Raw genomic sequence first — 20363 nt, forward strand, 5'->3', positions numbered from 1 at the left:
TACATATCCCATAAAGTGTTGCACATTGAAGGACTCTGGAGAGCAAGGTCGGTCGCGGCGCAGGGTGTCACTACTTCGGCAGTGGACAAACATGGCGGCACCGGGATTAACTGCAAGGTTGTACTCCCTGCTATTCCGCAGAACCTCCACCTTCGCCCTTACCATCGCCGTGGGCGCTCTGTTCTTCGAGCGCGCCTTCGATCAAGGCGCAGACGCGATCTACGAAAACCTCAACCAGGGGGTGAGGGCCTAGACCGTCCCTGACCTTGGGCCCACCTGAGGGGTGACAGTGGGAGTGGAGGTGGGGCGGGACTCAACGTACCCTTACGAGGAAGAGGGGTAAAATCCTGGGCGCCTTCTGTTTGTAGACTGCCGTCTGTCCTTTCCGTTCGGTGTGACTCCTAAAACATTAAACCAAGTCAATAGATCCCACGTTGCAGGGGTTGTAAATATTGCGATCTCCCACATACACACTTTTCTATTTGCAGAATCAAGAACTAAGCCAGTGGCAAGTCAGGGCTGGAATCCGGACCCCTTGCCTCCTCTGAGGGTTTCAAGGACAGATTTGAGCGGTCTACGACCGCAAAAAGGACATCTCCGTAGACATTGTGTCTGCATTTTCAGATAGCTCTTTCGGTTACCAAGGTTTTCCACGCATGCAGCATGGTATTAATTATGGTTAAGAGTGGGACCAATGAAATCAGAGAGCCCTAGATGGAAATACTGGGCCTTGTCACTTAAAACTGGGACGTTAAATTTGGGCAAGTTTCTTAACATCTCTGAAATTCACTTCTATCTGTGAAATAGAACTGTTAACAGTAACAACTTCGGAATTATTGTGAGAATTATTTGAACTACAGGCAAGATACCACAGTGCCTGCTAGGTGGTCCCACTCTTTGTTACAGTCCTCAGGAGAAAGTGAAAGCATAAGGTAGGGAATAACCACATCTTTTGCTTATATTTTTTCAAATTTTAAGAGAAAATTTAGTTAGAAGGTTACAGCGGTAGTAGAAGTGAGCCAGCTGGGCTGCCTAGGCTCAGGAAAGAAGTTACAGAAGCAAAAGAAGAGCTGTTGGAGCTTAGGAGAGAGAGAGAGAGACAAAGGTAACACCGCTGGGCTGAAGACATGGGGGACAGGAAAGGCATTCTCTGGAGAGCCAACATCTTTTAGATTCATTGTGAGGCAGGCACTATGCTGAGTGCTGTGCATGCTCTGTATCATTAAATTCATACCAGGGAAGATCTTGTACAGATAGCCCTGTCCCACCATTCACTCGTGTTTTTAATTCATAGCTGCCCGACTTTATAGCCCAGGCAGGCTCTGTTCACTGATGCTGTACTGCCTGTGGCCAGGGCAACTTTCTTCCCCTGTGAAAGTGCTGTTGCCGCTCCATCTGCAAGCAGTTACCCATTCCCAATGTTTGGGAAAGACTTCTGAGTATGTTGTCATCTCTGCTCTTAAGAATGAGAATCCAGCTAGTTCCTGATCCAAGGATCATAGGTCTGAGAAAATTAGGAATGGCTCGATGTGAAGTATAACATTTGGGGACGCTGCATTTAGGACTTCTTAAGTAATACCTGGGAGTTGAAGAAATGAGTCATCTTTCAGGCTGTGTTCCTTACTAATTGTGTGCTGTTGGGCCAGTTTCTCAATCTCTCAACTGTAAAGGCCGACTCCTTTACAGTTTCCTGTAAAAGTAGTAGTATTGCTTCCCACTTACTTCACATGGTGATCGAGAGCATCAGAGCATTTTATAAACATTCGAGAATGTGTGGCAAGCCTGGTGTTGCAGTTTGCCCACTGCAACTGTCAGGACATGGTAAGAGTTTCAGGCTTGTTGTAGAGACCAGAGTAGTGGGAATATAGTTGTAAAATGTGAGAGGCAAAACTAAAAGTTTGTGGCTTTTGTCTTTAAAATGCAGAAGCTGTGGAAACACATCAAGCACAAGTATGAGAACTAGATCCTCGGAGGCTCCCATGAAGGCCAGAAGGACCAGGTCCACCCACCAGCTGTTTGCCCAGAGCCACGGCCTCAGCCTGAGAAGATGCACACATCACTCTCCATGGACCGCTCTTAGCTGTTATTATGAAATGGCTTCACCTGACAGACTCTTTAACTTCTGCTGTGTTTGAAGTATGTTTAGTCAGAGTCATCAGCAAATAAATGTAAATTATCCTTGAGACCTGCCTCTGCATTGGGTGCTTTGTTAACTCTACCTCATCTTCACTTGTCACATACTTGAGACCACTTCAAAGTCCTCTGCAAACATCTGAAGGGCAGATTCCATTATTTTGGGTTTCCCATTAACTCCCAAACAATTCTGATTTTGAAAACATGAACTAGAGCCCTGCCTGGTGTGGCTCAATTGGTTGGACATCATTCCCACCAAGGGGAAGGGTCGCTGGTTCAATTCCCAGTCAGGGCACATGCCTAGGTTGCGAGCAAGCCCTGTCCCTGGTGGGGGTTGGGGGAGGTGCTCCGGGGCCATTAGATGAGAGGCAGGCAGCGGTGGAGGCTGTTGTCACACTCCTTGTTAGAGCTTATGTCTGTAAGGGACCTTGGAAAACGTGGGGCATTTTCGGGAGCAGCAGAGGAAAGCACTGGAAGTGCCCAGCAGGTATAAAGCAGCTTGGTTTTCTAACGCCTGGGAAGATAGTGACTTGCCTGCCACCTTTCACCCAGTGCCCTGCCGTGATTCAGGACTACTGATGGAAGAGTCAGGACAGGAAACATGCAGAGGAAGGAGAGACCTCAGGAATTACCATTTGTCCTGCCTGAGGCCTATCTTGCATAACGGTTAAGCCCAGGTCTGCCATAGGTTGTACAATCCTGGGGGTTGAATCAAGGCCCAAGATAAAGTAAAGACTATTCTAAGACTTTTAGGAATGGTTTCAGCATCAAATAGAGGATAACCCTGGAATTGAAAATTGTCGCTGACTGTACTTTCCCAATGATTTGAGGGCAATGTGCTGGTAAAAAAAACAATAAAGCAGGGAACATTGTTGCAGAGTTACGCTCTTATTCTACAGTACCTGCACAGGGCAGTAGAGTCAGAATGAACCTAGCAGGTCACCTGCCTCAGGTGGGGCACATTCTGACTCAGTCCAACCAGCAAGCAAGTGTACCCATAAGCCAGGCTATACTAAAGGTGTCCCATTATTTGTCCTCAGTATTTCTGGGCTATTGTGTGTGTGAGTATGTTTCTTTGTGATAAGAACTGAAGGTTAAAATAATAAAACCTGTTTTACCTATTGCATGGGATTAAATAGTGTCCCCCCAAATTCATGTCCACCTGGAACCTCAGAAGTTGACCTTATTGGGAAAGAGGGTCTTTGCAGCTATAATTAGTTAAATTAAAATGAGGTCATACTGGATTGGGGTGGGCCTTAAATCCAGTAACTGATGTCCTGTTAAGAAGGCCATGATAGGACACACAGGGAAGAAGCCCACATGAAGACAGAGACAGAGTTTGGAGTTACGCTGTCACAGACTCCAGAATGCCGAAAATCGCCAGCAACCACCAGAAGCAAGGAAAGAGGCAAGGAGGGATCCTTCCCTAAAAACTTCAGGGGGAGGGTGGCCCCTGCAGAAACCTTGATTTTAGAGGTCTAATCTCCAGAATTTTAGGAGAATAGATTTCTGCCTTGGCGGATGTGGCTCAGTGGATTGAGTGCTGGCCTGTGGACCAAAAGGTTGCTGGTTCGATTCCCAGTCAGGGCACTTGCCTGGGTCTCAGGCCAGGACCCCAGTTGGGGACGTGCGAGAGGCAACCAATAGATGTTTCACACACCAATGTTTCTCGCCCTCTCTTTCTCCCTTCCTCCTCTCTCTAAAAATAAATAAATTAAGTATTTTAAAAGAGAGAGAGAGAATAGGTTTTTGTTGTTTTCAGCTGCTCAGTTTGTGCTAATCTGTTGCAGCAGACCTAGGAAACTAATACACCTATCACCCTGGCCAAGATAAAAAATGATACACTTGATCTTATCAAGTACATGAAGAAATGGCACTCATGCTATTGGCAAGAGTGTGTGAAGTGTCACCATCTTGCGGGAGGATATTTTGTACATATGTACTAAGATCCTTAACCTTTGGATCTTAGTAACAAAAGTGTATACCTTTGACCTAATAAATCTCACTTCTGACAAATTTTCCTAAAAAAAAAAAATGCATGTCCACAAAAGATATTCATTATGGTGTTGTTTATAACAAGGAGGAAATAAAAACAAGTAAAATATCCAAAGTAGGAATTACTATTGAGATGAAGCATGCAGTCATTTAAAACCATGTTTTAACTGGAAGAAAATATCCAAAGTACCAAACCTCACTAATATATGAAGCAGTTTTCCAAATCAATAAGAAAAAGATGAAGAACTCAACAGAAGCTAGGGTGAGACACAGATAGACGATTAAGAAATACAAGTGGCCACAAACATGAAAAAATTCCCAGTTTCACTAGTAATGAAACACAAAATGAAATACCTTTTTTTTCTCCCCAGCATTATCAACAAAGAAGAAAAAGATTAGCAAGACCAGTTTTCTGGTGAAGGAACAGGCATTGCCCCCTGGACATTGGAACAATGGTTTTAGAGGGCAGATTGGCCCTCTAATTGTTATTCCTTTTGACCTTGATACTTTACTACTAGAAAAATATCTCTAGAATTTTACGTGCACATGCACACACACACACATATCATTGGAGCATTGTTTGGAATTAAAGAAGAAAAAGACCCTTCAGTAGAGGAGTGGTTAAGTACTAAATAGGTAGATTCAAACCATAGAAATTTGTGTAGACATTAAAATGAATGAGATAACTCAGTGTGTAGTGGTAAAGAAAGATTAAGTGAAAAAGAAATCAAGCTTCAAAATGGTATGTTTAGTTGTTAAGTTTGAACCCATTGATACAAATACATACATTTTGATATGTGTACACACAAAAATACTGAGGAATATGCGCTTGTCTTCACAGTGGTTATCGCCGAGGGGTGGGATTTCAAGGAACTTTCATTTTATGTAATAGATACCTACTCTTTTTTCTTAAAACAAGCAGATGTTGATATTCTAACCCAACAAAATTTATGAAAAGAAAGCAATGAAGTAAAAAATGTATCAGGCAAAAGCTCTAAGAAGAAAATGGTCAAAATATAAAGTTAAGTGGAAAAGTTGGGTCACAAATTTATATAGCATGTGATACTTTTCTTTTTGCAAACATATACATGAAAAAAAATCAGAGATGTTTACACCAAATCGTTAACAGTGGTTAACTTTGAGTTGTTTCCTGTTGTATTTTTTCACTTGATTTTAAAGTTTTCTCCATCAAGCATGTATTATCTTCATAATGGAGGAGTAGAAATAAATTAAAAGGGGGCTGCCTTAAAAGAGAAAGTGTGAATGTGAAGAGATGCAAAATGTGAGTCCCTAGCCCTGGAGCCCCACGGCTCAGCAGCCCAGAGCTCCCCTGCCTGAGGATGTGCCTTTGAGTAGCACTGCCAGATGAGAGCTGAGTCTCCACAGAGCCTCCTGGACGGGCCTATCTCACAGGTCTCGCAGGTCAGGTACCCCACACTGGTACCAAGAAGCTGTTTATTACTGAAAAAAAAGTATATCCTCTCTCCCAAGCTCAGCCTGAGGCATTTCCAGGAGTCAAGAGCTGGGACAGTCTTCACAGTTATAAAGTCCCAAGAACTTCCCACCTGCTGCCCTAGCACAGGTGTTAGGATAAGCTAAATGCTTGGGTGTCTCACAAAGCAAGTTCCAAGGTCTCTAAAATCCTCTTCTGAGCAGTTGGCAGCTGGCATAGCTCTGAATAAGCAGAACTGCTCTGTGAGCTAAGAGTATTTGAGCTGATGTCCTACCCCGCTAGCTTCCCTTTTGTGTTAAAAAAAATCTCTCCAAACAGGTAGAAACAATTCATTCATTCATTCTTCCAACTAATACATCTTATTGAGTGCTGATTCTTGCTGGCACCATTCTAGAACTTGAGCACATACAGAGAAAAAGAAAGATCCTACCTTCTTGGAGCTTTCCATTCTAGTAGGGGAAACAGGCAGTAAACAAAACAAAACAAAACAAACAAACAAAAAAACAGCTAAGAATTCCAAGGCCCTCGCCTGGTAGGTCAGTTGGTTAGAGAGTTGTCCTAATATACCAAGGTTGTGGGTTCAGTCCCCAGTCAGGACACATACAAGAAACAACCAATGAATGCACAAATAAGTGGGAAAACAAATGGATGCCTCTCTCTCTCTCTCTCTCTCAAATCAATAGATTAAAAAAAATTCAGTTCACATTAAGGTTTATGAATAAAATAAAACTGGGTAGCTTATAGAGAGTGACTTGGGTCTGATGAGTAATCTGAGAGGCTCAAGGAAGACTTCTCCAAGGAGATGACACTTGAGCTGATATTTGAATAGAAGTTTCAGCCAGGTAACGATCGAAAGTAAGAGCATTCTGGGAAAGGAGAACAGCAAATCCAAAGGCCCTGAGTTAGGTGTGAGCTTGGCTTATACACTGAACTAAAATGAAGGAGAGAGTGCTGGAGAGGATCAGATACTATTGTGGTCTTCTAGGCCATGCTGAAAGAGTTTGGATTTTATTCTAAGAAAGGGAAGCCCCGAGAGGGTTTCTGATTAATAGCTTATGATTATCAGCTTCTTACTATGAGCCAGGAATTGTATTAAGTGCTTTGCAGTTTACGTGTCACTTAACTTGAATAATAATCCAATAAGCCATGTTATTATTACCATTGAATAGCTCTAGTGAAGTAAAGAGCACTGGTTTTATAATGGACAGTTGTGGGTAAGAGGTCAAGCCCCACCACTCCCTGGCTGTGTGAACTCAGACAAGTTACTTACTTTCTCTCAGCCAGTTTCCTCATCTGTAAAATACCCACCATGAGATGGCACAATGGCAGCTATGATTCTTATTGTTTCTGGATATGGTGTCAAGGGGAGTAAGGATTACAGTACAGTAAATCTTCACCCAGCTGGCTGCTTAATTAGCCCAGCCAGGGGCTACCCAGCAAACCTCTGGTTCTTCAACATAGCCTGCCAAGGCTCAGAGCTTCTCAGCTCTGAGTGGAGTCCAAGTAATCCTGGCAGCTCAAAGAAAAAAGGAAAGCCCAGTCCTCAGAACATTCTAGGCTTGTCCCCAGTAGATGCAAGGATGCTGCCTATCATGGGCTGGGTTCCCTGGGAAATGGACTTTTTAGTGCACAGGAACTTTATTAAGAAGTGCCCTTGGGGTCAACAAAGGAAGAGAAGGAAACAGGGCTGGCAGAAGGGAGAAGTTAGATGCAGGGACACAGCGGAGGACTCTGCTGACCCTGGACCCTCGGGAGTTCTGAGAATGGGATGACTTTTCAGATCTGTCCTGAGAAGGGGGAGAGGGCAGCCCTTTACAGCCCCGTTGGTCACTCGCTGAGGCTGCTGCCTAGGAAGGAGGAAGACTGGGGCGGGGCAGTTCTCACCATGGCCAGCCCCCGCATGAGGCCCATAGCCTCTCACTCCACGGGGGATGCGGGCAGCGGATCTGAGCATCCACCACACCCCGCTACGTCTCTCTCAGGTCCATTTTATACCAGCACCCACTCCTTGAGGCTTCACAAGAATGGATTTGCAAAATAAAAATAACTAGCTATGCTTTTAATTACTAAACTCATGAAGGTTTTCTTATTATTATAATACCTGGTGTGAGCAAAGAGATACGGACTGATCATTCTCAGATCCTGCTGGTGAGAAGGCCAATTGGACAGTCAAAAAACTTGACCAGCAACTCTATTTCTAAAATTTACCTTGAGAAAATAATCATGGATGTGCATGAATATTTAGCCAGGGGGCTTTCATTGCAGTTTAGTAGCAAACAATGAGAAACAACCGAAATGCACAATGACAGGGCACTGTACAAAAGCGCGGCACAATAGAATACTATCAAACAATTGAAAAGGATGGAGATAAGAAATGGAAAGATGTTCACAATGTCTTATTAACTGAAAAAGTGGTGATAACAGCATGTGTTGTAAGATCCCCCCCTTTTCTTAAACCAATGTGTATATGCCTTTTTCTAAAATAATACTAGAAGGATAAGAACTAAAATCCTAACAGTGATTATTTCCAGATGGTAGGATTATGGGGTTTCTCTTTCTCTTTGCTTTATTGTGTGAACCACATTGAGCATGTTACTGCTTTTGTAATAAGGGGGAGAAAACAATATGTTATTAAAAATAAACAGATTCCATCCTGTAACTCGGCCATCCCTTCCAATTAGAAAGAACAAGGACTGTCCTACAAATGAGTCTGAAATCTTCCAAGGAAAGGACAGAAATCAATGAGTTTAAAATGTCTGAGCAATCTGCAAAGTTGGAGGAATACAAATTCCTCAGGTAAGATGGGAGTTTTGGCAGCTGCTTGAGTGTTAGGGAAGGATGAACATTCTGTACCGGGACAGGAACCAGCCCACACGGGAGATCAGGCACAGACAGACAGATGGGGACACACACACACACACACACACACACACACACACACACACACACACAAACACACAGTGCCTTTCCTGGGCCGGGCCTGGGCTGGGTGCTGTTAACATGCTGTGTGTCACTGGATCTTCAGCCTGAGTTGGGTGCTAATCTCTACCCCATTTTACAGGTGGAAATGAGGCTCAGAGAGGTCAAGCCTCTTGCCCAGGGTAACACAGCTCGTAAGAGTACAGCAGGAGAGTTGACTCGAGGCTACACTCATATACACTGCTCCACACCGTGTAAAAATCATTTATCTCTTTCCACTGGGGCCTTGGCCTGATATGCTTGGATTTATGCACAGACTGAATGTCAAGGGCAGACTCCAGCCAGCATCAAAGACAAGGCAATGATGGAATGCAGAGAAGGTGTTGGCTAGGAATCACACACTTGACAGTCTGAGTACAGGGGTGCTGACCGCCTTCCTGCTGCCCTGGCCTATCCTCCTTTCAAAACTCCTGCATAGAACCTTTCTCGACTGCTCTGGACCCTTCTTCTTCACTGCACCCTCAGAAGGCTGCTAGTTCAATTCCCCTTCTCAAAGACCTTCAACGGCTCTCCACAACCTTCAAGATCACGTTGAAATTCTTTAGCCTGACGTATAAGAACAAGGCTATCTCTAACTTCACTTCATAAACCTTCCCAGTAGGGTTGCTGCTGTGGGTCCCTTTGCTCTCCCATCTTGTGCCTAGGCATGGACAGTGGACACGGAATGTGCCTGAGTTTGAACTCTAGCTCTGCTATTTTCCAGCTGACTGAACTTGGGTGGGTTGCTTCCCCTCTGTGAGCCTTGGTATCCCCATGTGGGAAATGGAATAATGATGATAATAATTCACAGGGTGGTTGGGAAGATATGTGAGATAATGCTTGTGATGCGCTCAGCACAGGCTTATTAGCTAATGTTGTCAGCAGCGAGTAAATTAACAGGGGCTCCCTGCACGGTCTTCAGGGACCAGTGCCTAATTAGCATATTCAATCCACAAAATGCAAGCTGAGAGCTTTGGGGATGGCTGTACAGCTGAATCATCCAAGGGGCCCCCACCTGTCGCCCCTGTTGCTTTAAAACCGTGTTCCTGACATACTTCCATCCCTCTGGGGCCTGATCACTTTCTTGTGATCCCCTTTTCATCCCTTGACAATCTCATTCCAGCATCTCTAACACCATTTTAAACCCCAGCAGCCACGTGCCATCCTCAGGCAATCCTTATCTCTTCCCCACACCTTTCTCATTGCAACCAAAGCCTGTCCACTCTATCTTCACTCCTTCTTGCTATCAGGCCCCCTCCTGTACAGGCCTCCAACAGAGTCCACCTCCTGCCCTGGGGCTGCAATTCCATGTGATTCCTTATCTCCTTGGCTCACAAAGTTTTCCTAATGAAACACCTTCTTCACACTGGGTCCTCCAAGGGGCAATCCTTCCTCCCACTGGCAGACGGAGGAGACTGGCAATGTGGAGGTTTGGAAAATGGATTTTGCCCGGCTTCCTACTCTCCTCCTTTCCCCTGTCCCTCTGTCAATGGAATAACTTGGTTATAGGTTGTATCAACAGAGGTATGGCATTTAGAACGAAGAAGGTTGATAGGCCCTCTTTTCCATTCTTAGTCAACCACATGTGGGATATTATGGCTTCCGGTTCAAGTGCCCACCTATGGATAGGCAGAAAAGCCAAGGGGCTGAAAATATAAGTTCTAGAGGCTGGCAAAACCTGGGTTTGAATCCTGACTCAGCCACCAGCAAGTGCCTGAACTGCTAAATGAGGGTTATAATTATACCTCTCATCTGTCTCTGTTTCAGTCTGAATCAGAAGGATTCAGTGAGGGAATTTCCAGTCCCACAAGGCTGAGCAGGTAACTCCTCTGGGTCCCCAGGGTACCCATCATACACTTACTAGGCTGGATTGTGCCTGTCTCTTTCTCCCTTCAGCTCCTGCGTGCCCAGGCCATCCTGAGCCAGAGGCTCCTGGGACAACTCCCCTGCAGGAGTCAAGGCGGCTGTGCTGGGGGGGCAAGAGGCGAGGCACAGAGAAGGCTGGCTGGGGTACTGGCAGGCATTGCCAGCCGTCTCCTGGGTCCCCGTGAGCAGGGTTCTGTGAGTTCACTAGCCTGCTTCATGGCAGGCTGTGACTGTACACACCTTGTTCCGACATCCTGCCAATGTCTCCAATTTAGACAAGACAACCGTGGCTCAGAGAGGTGAGGCTACCTTGCTCAGTTACAGAGCCAGGAAGTGGCTATGGCCAGCTTGCTTCTGATCCCAGAGCCAAACCCTGCTCTGAATGACAAAAGCAAAAGAGGCCACTGGCCATTCAGAGGATCCTGATCTCTAAGGAAAAGTTCTGGCCTGGCTATCGCAGGTTATTCTGAGCTGATACTCTTGGGGAGAAAGCAGTACCTTTCTGTGCAGACCCCTCCTGAGCAGGGAGTCTGTTTTTTCCAAATGTGACAGGCTGCACACCTCCCCTTTGGCAGGGCCCTGAGCTGATCCTCACCTGTTGCTTCTCTCCTGTGACAGAGGCCAGCTGGACCTGGGGGCCGGGCTCTGCACATTGGACCTGTCCTGTGGCCCCTGGTGAGCCTGTCAGAGGAATGAGGGCAGCAGCCTCACTTTCTTCTAAACAAATCCCACCCAAAGGGGTCCCAACATCACAGTCCCCAGGCTCCCCTAGAGGCAAGGGCCTGAGGGAGACTGTTTCACCTCCAAACTTACCCATGGAGGCAAAAACCTTGGAGTTCAAGCTGTCCCCTGGTTCTGTCCTTTCGATGAGCACTATCAGCAAAAATTCAGATAAAGGCAGTTCTAATACTGTCTGTGGTCCTGGGACCCCAGCACTCTATGCTCAGAAATGTGCCCCCAGAAATAACAGGTGATTTGTGCAAACAGGTTTCTGGCAAGGTGATTAAGGGCAGAGGTGGACACATTGCCTTGAATGCTGAGTGGACAGGACTCTGCCCATCATAGTTCTCTCCCCTTTGACAAGGTTCACTGCTTTGAGAGTGTCCCCTGGTCATGATCTCTTAAAATTACCCATGGCCGTGAGGCAAGAGGACCAGGAGAAGGAGCATCCCCATTTTTCACAAGAAGCCAAGGACAAGAGACAGACCCAAGGTTATACAGCTAACTGAAGTCCAGGGCCCAGACCCCACCCCTCCTGGCCCTTAATCGAGTGGTCTTTTCACCACCCCAGGCCACCTGTATGAACAAATTAGCAATAGAAAGGACGGGCACGTGAGGCCTGGGAATGTCCCTGTGAAAGCAGCTCAGGAGATCAGACCAGGAGACGGGAGATAGGGCGGGGATCTGCACATAAACTCTGCAAAGAAAACTCCTAAATTCAGGAGTTATTGGTCCTCCTCCCACTGGGGGTCCCTTTTGTACCAGGCTCTTCTGTGAAAACCACTGTAAGGAGGAGAAAACCATAATTACTGCTTGGGATGACAGAACACTTAAGGGACCTGTCAAAGTGCTGAGGGTGGGCTCATGCAGCCAGAAAAAGCATATTCAATGTCATAATTTCATATGTGGAAAACTAGAATTAAGTGCCCGTTGTTTTTGTAATTCAGACCACAGCAAGAGAAGCTGGCTCGAAAAGACCCACAGGAGCCCAGCGAATTCTTAAGCTGGAAAAGCTCCCACCCCCAGGGAAGGAGTGGCTATTTCAAATCCCAGGGCCTGAGACTGGAGAGGCTTGGAGGTTCAAATAGGTAAAGAAATTCGGAAATTAAATGCCCTTTAAGGCTCTCCGAATTCTGCCAGTCTGTGTAAAATTCTCTTGATGATTATTGATTGAGGGAGGAGTATTTCCAGTATGATGTGAAGTCAGAATTTCATGCTCATTTTAAGATGCCCCCCCCCCCCCCCCCCCCCGCCCCCCAACACAAAGGGCTGGAGATGGTAACCTTTAGGCTGATTTGTTAACCTTGGTTCAGGTTGCAGAATTGTAACAACAGCCTCAGGCCATAGTCAAGGCCCCTCCCTGTTGCTCCAGCCCCTTTTGATTTAGAAAAAACCTTATGGGATTCTGGCTGAGTAGCTCAGTTTGTTGGAGCATTGTCCAGCTACCACAAGGTTGTGGGTTGAGTCCCCAGTCAGAACACGTAGAAGAGCCAACCAATGAATGCATAAATAAGTGGAACAACAAATTGATGTTTTTCTCTCTACTCTGTTGACTTTTATTAGGACTCAGCATAACTGTTACTAATAATTTTTTCCAAAGTGTCTTAACATCCAGATTCCCCTTGGAGTATAAACTGCCTGAGGGTGGGTTCCAGGTCTTTCTCACATGTGCCAGTGCAGCGCCTGGCATCTGGCAGATCTTGGTGAACGTGTGCTGAGTGGATACACATATCCTCCCCTCCCGGGGCCCTCCCAGCTGGGCTGGCCATCCATGCCTCAAGTTCTGAGAAAAGGCAGAAAACATTCAAAGCTGATGCTCTGGACAAATGTCTGTGGCCGTAACTCCGGCACTCACTCTCTCTCTTCCACCTTCTTCCACAGACTCCCTGGACCCTTTGACTTTCCTTCCCCTTTGGCACCTCTCAGGCCACAACGCTCTCCAGGCTCTGCTGTCCCCATCGCAGCTGATGTGTTCTACCCCCAGCCTTTTCTCCACTTCCCCTGAACAGGGGCAGGGCACAAAAATAAAGAACTATTCAGAGGGCTTACTGGCAGACTAGATAAGCAGAGGAAAAGAAAAATGAATTTGAAGACAGAAAGTGAAAAAAAAAAATGGAACAGAGCATCTGAGATCTGAGACAGTATCAAATCGTCCAATATACACACAATTGGAATCTCATCAGTCTGGCCTGATGAAATGGGATTTCCTATCCTCATGTTCTGCAGCTACATTCTTCTATTTTCTTCTTTCTTTGTAAGAACAGTAATAAGGATGCAGGAATAGAGGAAAGAGAGAAATGGCTTTTGGCTTAAGGATTAAGAGCGTGGGCTCTAGGAGACAGTTCTGGGACTGGATCCCTCTTTAGTCACCTGCTGACTGTGTGACCTTGGGCAGGTCGCATACCCTCTCTGTATCTGATGATTAAGATAATGCAAGGAAAGAGCCCAAAAGAAACTCCAGCCATGGTAAGTACTCAGTAATTGTTTTTATTCTCATTACAAATCACTGTAATCTCATCATCTTCATTTCTGTGCATTCCCTCCCAGATTTGGTCTGTATGCAAAAATCTTTAATATTTTCAGTCACGGTGCAACACCATCATGTTTTCTGCTTTCAAAGTTTTAAAAAAATTATTCTTGAATATTTAGTTTCCCATCACGTCTTGGCCTTTTGGCTAAGATCACATGTTGAATATTTAGTTTCCCATGTGGTTAGTAAGTGACATCATTTAAAGGGGGGGGCTCCACAACACCCCCCTGCATTTTTGGTGGTTTTATGTTTATTTTTGTTTCCCTCCCTGTATTATTTACCCCAAGCTCCTTGTGTAACAGGGACAGGCAGGTTCTTGACAATTCATTTACTCTTCCAGACTGCACCTGGCTGTCCAGGGGGCCCTCAGAAAGGATCTGTACCCGGGCTCTGCCGCTACCTTGCCACGGGCTTTGGGCAAGTTACTCCCTGCGCTCCCAACTCCCTTTTATAAACAATGACAGGCTCTGTCCACCCACTTGCAGGGGCACAGAAGCACCGTTCAAACAAACACGGTCACCATCATCGCCACTCATGGACCAAAAACAAAGGCGAGTCTTAAGTTCTCTCAGAAGCACACAAGGTCTTAAAAGCTTCCTGGGAAATGCCTGCGGTAGTCATGTTTTCTGCCAGGGAACGGAGAAGGCACTTGGCAAATTCCTGCTTAGGAATGTAGCAGGGGTGCTGGGCCTCAGCGAGTCAGTGGGCAGGGTTCAGGGCCCCCATTCCACCTCACCTGTAACACTTCTGTCATTGCCCACCTGAAACCTTGGGGCCTCCTCAGAGGATTTAATGGGCACCAAGTGGAAACCATGCCTCTGGTCCAATGTACCCACTTGGCAGATGTGAAAGCTGAGACTCCAAGAGGGGAAGGGTGTGCCTACCAGCACCATTCTGGATGACCCCTGAGCTGTTTTCAAAGCATCCCTGAAAGGGTGTCCTCAAGATCTGAAATGAGATAGTACATAGTTCCTCAAGGGAGACTAAATTTGATCTGGCACTACATTCCAGAAAATTTTAAAAAATCATTCCTGTCTTCTCAGGCCCTTTACACCAGGAAGCTGTGAGGCCTCCACACCACCCTGGGTGGTCAAGAGGTACAGATGACAAAGTGAATGGGAGATGGGCCACATGAATAGCAACAGGTATGACAAGTAAACCCGGGGAGCCCCACCAACCCTCCTCCCTTCACTCCAGGGACAAGAGCTGGTTCTGAGGCGCTCAGTGACAGAGAAAAGAATGGCCTCTGCCCCTGCCCTGGCAAATGCCTGCAGAAGGAAACAGTCTTCCTGCTCTCTGTCAGGGTGGCTGACCCCGGGCCTGATCTCAGCTAATTCGACAGCGCGAGGCAGGGACGCCGGCCCCACATCTGCTCTGCATCTCCAATGCGCCAAGAGAGCGGCATGATACAGAAGAATTGCTATTGATTTTCACTTGTGCGGGCTGACCTAAAAAAACCAATTCATCAAGCGCCTGTCTGCCTCGCTGCTTCAGATGCTCATCCTAACCACATGCAAAGAAATTGTACTGGCAACTAAAGTGATTTGTCAAGGTCCAGCTGGGCAGGGGCCCTGGCTTTCCCCTGATGGACTGCAGGCCAGGCTGTGCTAGGATCAGCCCAGCAAATGCCCCCCTGTTGATCCACCATCGTTCAGCATCATTCTGGGGGCTCAGGAGTCAGGATGCCTGGCAGCGGCTGCCACGCTAGGAGCCAGATGGCCCTGCCTGGGAGGAGACTCTCGGGAACTAGGCCCAAGTCCCACCCACTCCAACAGGGCTTGGCAGTAACATCCTCACTTGTTTCTTCTGATCTCCAACCCCTCAATTTTTGAGGATTTGAGTATATGTGCAACTAGGAGACACTGAGTTCAGGTACTGGCTCTGCTGCTGGCCAAGCATCCTCAGGCCAACTGAGACAGTGACACCACCCACGGGGGTCTACAACCCGATAGATGCCAGGGCTCAGACTCAGTGTCCTTCCCTGTGCCCCGCTTCCTAGCTGGGGCCTAGGCAGCACCTTTACCTCTGAGTGCCTCGCCTGCCTCATCTGTACTCTGGGACAGACGTCAGCGCCTGCCTCCTTGGGTGGAGGTGGTGGTGACTGAATGAGGTAACAGACAGGACTGCGGGGACTCACAGCCTAAGTCCTCTCTTCCACAAGCTGGGACTGGAGGTTCAGAGAAGGGGGTGACGTTCTCAGGGACACACGGCAAGGCAGAGCGACATCAGGAGGGTTTGCAATGAGAGGCGAGCACGAAAAGTTCATGAGAAGAACATGGCGACATCCAGCCCTCTTCCTCTCCAGACAGTGGCTGTCACTGAAGAATGAATGGGACACAGGGATAGCGGGCCAAGAGCACGTCATGGATGATTGCTTAAAAGGGTTAAACACTTTATTTGCAGGCCTTTTTTTGTTTGTGTTTTTGAATATACAGGTTTCCTGCCGTCCAGGGAAAAAGAGAAGTGGTGTCTTGCTGCACGAGGTCTGGGGGGCTTGCCTTGGGGCTCTGTCCCCATCCCTTCCACCTGCTCGCTGGCCCCATGGATTCCTCTGCTGTGGGATAAGGCACTGTGTGTTCTGACGAAGGTGCTCACTGCTGGCTGGTGGACAACGAGGCGGCTTCTCAGGGGCTGCAAAGCTGAGGCTGTTGAGGGGTCGAGCTGAACTTGAGGCCCTGATGAGGAGGCCCCGGGCTATAGAAATTGCAGCCTGGCACATTTGGCACCACTGCCTCCCAGATGGCCCTGGTGTGGTGGCTTCAGGATGGAATCATGCCTTTATTTCTTTTGCGGTCGGCCATGGTCCTCCGGTTGTGATTGGCTCGTGCAGACTTGTTAACTTCCTTCTTCCTGCGTTCCTGGGTTGTCTCACGGCTCTGCCCATGGCCCCGGGGGCTGCCAGCCACTGCCGTCGAGCTGTCATGCCGGTACCTGAGGGTGGAACAACCCATCCCCAGGAGAACCCATCAGCCAAAGCAAGCTCTGAAAGGAAGAGCCCACAGCCTTCCTTGAAGATCCCTGGGAACAGACACACAGCTCGGGCCAGGACACCTAACTTCCAACTTCCAGGGGAAGAGAAATAAAGCCTCGCAGAGGCAGGGGCTACAGGGGCTCTGGGCAACGCTGTACCTGATGATCTCCCTTCTCTCAGCCTTGCCTGCAGAGGGGACCCTGGCTAAGCTGTGAGGAAGGACCAGCTGGCAGGCTGACTGCAGCCCACACAAGGGGAGGAGGAAGGCTTGGGGATGGGTCCCCTCCCTTCTCCATCCAGGGCCTTGTGCTATAGGTGAGAAAATACTCCTGTTCTATACCCCAGGATCTTGCTTGGTGACCTTCAAAGACCAAGTGCACCCATAGACATGACTTAGGACCTTTTCAGACCATCTCAACTGCTGGCTTTACCCAGAGCTCTGTGCTCAGGGGGTTGGGATGGAAGAGAAGTCAAAGTTACTCTGTTTTCTGCTCAAAAACCTTCTGTGGCTCTCTCTTACTGCCTTCATGAGATCCATTGTTGAGGCTTCCCTCCTTGTTGAGGCTTCCCGCACCAAGTGGGCAGTGCTGGGGAGTCCCAGGGTCAGGATGGAGGGCTGGGCTTCCGCCCCTGGCTTGGCCTCCAGTGGGGGAGGGACCACAGGCAGGTCCTTGGCCCCTCTGAAGAATGTGCTCACTGGAAAGACGCGGGGTGTCCCTGGTTGTGTTCCCAGCTCTGTCCACCCACAGACACCTCTCCCTGCCCACACATGCAACTTTCTCATCTTTCTGCCCTCACATGATAAATTCCTTTGCACCCTTTCCACCCTATCCCTACCATGCCCCACTCTTAGCCATAAAAGATGAATGTCTGCCTGCCTGCCTGCCTGCCTGTCTGGGCTCTTTCACACTGTCTGGGTTTTTTACACTCTGCCTGACACCAGCTAGCTCTGTGCACACTGGGCTTGCACACTAGGGGATCAACTCCTTGTGTCTGTCAAGTAACATTTATAAGTGTGGAACCCCAGAGTTGAGCCACCTGTACTCAGTCTTCGCTCCACCATCTACTAGCTGTGTAACCTTTGGCAGGTTACTTAACATTTCTGGGGCCTCAGCTTCCTCATCTGCAAAATGAGGATAATGATAACAGTAGCTACGTCATAGGGTTGTTGTAAAATACATTAACATACATAAAACACTTAGGGTTTATGTGTGGGCTTCCAGGGTATTTGGCTGGGACTTCCCCGGAAGGGTTCCCTCCCACCAGAAACAGCTCCTTCAATCTCACCCCCTCCTGGCGAGGAAGGCCATGCGCCTGGCTTCTGCTTTCTCCCGCAGCACTGCAGGGTCCTGCACAAAGTGGTCAGGCTGTGGAGGGAAGACGAAGGAAGAATTGTGAGCCGTCCCATACCCCTAAGGTGTGGTGAGGCTGTGCCTGGCTGAATCTCACTGATGCCCCCCGGCCAGGGGTCGGGGGAGGCCACTGCATGGCAGGGCAATGCCCCAGAATGGAAGTGGGCTTGCCCTGTTCCAAGGTTTCTATTAGAAGACTCCTTCTCTGTCCCTTCCACCTATTCCCCAAGGGGGAGACAGCAAAATGGACAAGGTCTTCCTGGACAGGCATTGTAGGTGAGTGGCCATGGTTGGAGTATAACAATGATAAATGGGAACAATGAAGGAAAGACCAGGGTGGCCACCATGAGAGGCCACGTAGGGCCTTGAAAGCCAAGAGAGCCGCCCCTGGAAGCTGACTTGTTCTCACGCTGGCGCCGCCACTAGCAGCATGTTGTGGGAACATCCACTCTTGAGGACCATTTTCTGTGCCAAGAGTGAAAGGGGCTCAAATTAAGAAGAGTAAAAGAAATAACCTAAAGATTGCAGACAGACTGTGGTGGCTTGTGCTATTTAAAACAAAACAAAACAAAACACTAAACAAAGCAAGCAGAATGAGTAAGCTTTGAAAACTGGAAGGTTTTATGTAAAAGGCAGCGTCCCTGCCTGGAAGAAGGGAAAGCCCTGAAGTGCTGGCCTATGCTCGTCCTAAGGCGCACCCCTGCCTCCACCCGCCCGACAGGGCGTCCTGCCCCACTACTAGGCTCAGGTCCCACCAGGACACATTTGAATTTGTCACCCTGTTGGGGGGGCACCAGGGGATCCGAGGGTCACAGGCTCCCACTCCATTCAACCTGAGCAGCACCACTTTTAACTGTTTTAACTGTTGAGATTCTAGTTAAGATTTTATTTGAAGAAAACACTGAGCTGCTAAACAATGCAATTTTCAAACCTGCAAGCTCAGATGGCCTCCAAAGGCCCTTGGGCTCTAACACCGCTCTGATTTTAAAAATTGCCATCCTAGGCACGAGGCAGGCAGCTGCCCTTCTCCTGGCCCCCAGGCTCCTGGGACTAATGAACCCAGCAGCCTCTGAGCCATTCCCTGGCCCTGACTGGGCAGCAGAGGTGAGTTCTAAGCCAGCAGCCCTCCCAGCAGACATCTGGGCTCAAAGGTGCTTCCTTCTCTCAGCAGTGGTGCTGGGGCTGCCTCGAGGCCAACAGGGAAGGAGGGTGCAGTGCTCTCCATTTGCCTTTTAGGACTGCACGCTCCCTCCCTTCATCGGCCACCTGCTAAGGTACCTTGGGGGCCTCCTCTTCAGCTTCGTCCTCCTCCTCGTCATCCTCCTCTTGCCCTTCTCCGGGCACTTTGGTTCTTAGCACTTGAGGGATGGTGAAGGGCCTAAGGGTTTAGAGAGAAAGTAAGATCAAAGACAAGATTAAACTCAGAGAGCCTCAGGGAAGAGGGAATCAGGCTGGGGGAGGGGGGCGGATGGGACAGGCTCAGCAGGCCCAGAAATACCAAAGTGCTTTTCAAGCCAGCTTTGTTCCAGCCCCTGGATTTTTGAGGGTAGCAGAGTCTGACGTGTGGATTTAGGGGAGACTGAGCTGGAGCTGTGGGGGCTCTCTAGTTCTGTTTTTATCTGTATTGAGTAATCTCCATATGATTCCACTTGGCAAAATTTTCTGCAATTAAGAGCAATGTAAAACTGCTACATGAAACCAAATTAATGGGTTCCCAATCAGGGTGGTTTGGACCAACCAGCCAAGGGTGTGACTCGGGCTGGAGAGAGCACTGGACTAGGAGTCAGGAGGCCTGGGTTTCGGCCCTGGTTCTGCCACTGACTTGCTCACACGGCCAGGGCCTTGGCTTTTCCATCCTTAAAAACAAGAGGCTATGGGAGAGCCCCAAGGGCCCGAAAGCCACTCTGCCCCCAGCATTCCACCCTCTGCCTGCCCTAGAGCCTCACCTGCGGCTGATGAGCTCATCGTCGGAGTCGGCATCGTTGGCACCCACCTGGTTGCCATCATACGTGTCATCATACTCGTCCTCATAGTCATCACCACGGTAGGACAGGCCCTCACCTGGCTGCAGTGGCACCTGCAATGGCCCAAAAGTGTGGGTCGGAGGGGCCCAGGGGCTGGCTGGCCTCTCCGACCCGGCACAAGCCCTGTGGCCTGCGGACACCTACCTCCTCCACCACCACACTATACTGCTCATAGCGTTGCCGCTGAGCCACCACCTCCCGCTTGTCGTTCAGCAGGCTCCTCGTGTTCTCCCCCTTCCTGGTGAGAGGAAACAGTGAAGGAGAGAAGAAGAAGCATCAGGCATTGAAGGCTGCATTAAGCCTCCAGAGAGACCACAGGTCCCCTTCTTCACACCTCAAGCAAGCACAAAATGGAACAACC

At 48.3% G+C, this 20363-nt stretch overlaps 2 protein-coding genes across 4 annotated transcripts in view; one reads left to right on the forward strand and one right to left on the reverse strand.

Annotated features, from left to right (window-relative positions):
- Window positions 1-15: 15 nt before the first annotated feature.
- LOC129087380 (cytochrome b-c1 complex subunit 9) lies at window positions 16-2183 on the forward strand. The gene is made up of 2 exons (XM_054594271.1): window positions 16-241; window positions 1925-2183. The coding sequence occupies exons 1-2, from the start codon at window positions 92-94 to the stop codon at window positions 1961-1963; spliced, it is 189 nt and encodes a 62-aa protein (XP_054450246.1). The 5' UTR covers window positions 16-91; the 3' UTR covers window positions 1964-2183.
- Window positions 2184-13583: 11400 nt separating this feature from the next.
- ASCC2 (activating signal cointegrator 1 complex subunit 2) overlaps window positions 13584-20363 on the reverse strand; it is a 38731-nt gene continuing 31951 nt past the window's right edge. For 2 of the 3 annotated variants that reach the window (XM_054594265.1, XM_054594266.1), the window contains 5 exons: window positions 20147-20240; window positions 19925-20055; window positions 19257-19356; window positions 17914-17993; window positions 13585-16586 (listed from right to left, as the gene is read on the reverse strand). In XM_054594265.1, the coding sequence (XP_054450240.1) occupies window positions 16415-16586; window positions 17914-17993; window positions 19257-19356; window positions 19925-20055; window positions 20147-20240 (577 nt within the window). In that variant the 3' untranslated portion in view covers window positions 13585-16414. Of the gene's footprint in view, window positions 16587-17913; window positions 17994-19256; window positions 19357-19924; window positions 20056-20146; window positions 20241-20363 lie in introns of all 3 variants that reach the window. The other variant, XM_054594267.1, reaches the window with a different exon arrangement.

Source organism: Pteronotus mesoamericanus, unplaced genomic scaffold (genome assembly GCF_021234165.1).
Source record: "Pteronotus mesoamericanus isolate MK-2021 breed Mesoamerican mustached bat unplaced genomic scaffold, CSHL_Meso_final scaffold_507, whole genome shotgun sequence".
NCBI classification, from domain to species: domain Eukaryota; kingdom Metazoa; phylum Chordata; class Mammalia; order Chiroptera; family Mormoopidae; genus Pteronotus; species Pteronotus mesoamericanus.

What these genes read in the sequence shown, in the direction of transcription:
- LOC129087380 (XM_054594271.1), top strand. Translation starts at nt 92, where the DNA reads ATGGCGGCACCGGGATTAACTGCAAGGTTGTACTCCCTGCTATTCCGC. An exon ending in ACGAAAACCTCAACCAGGGG is followed by an intron (nt 242 to 1,924) that starts GTGAGGGCCTAG and finishes TTTAAAATGCAG; the next exon opens with AAGCTGTGGAAACACATCAA.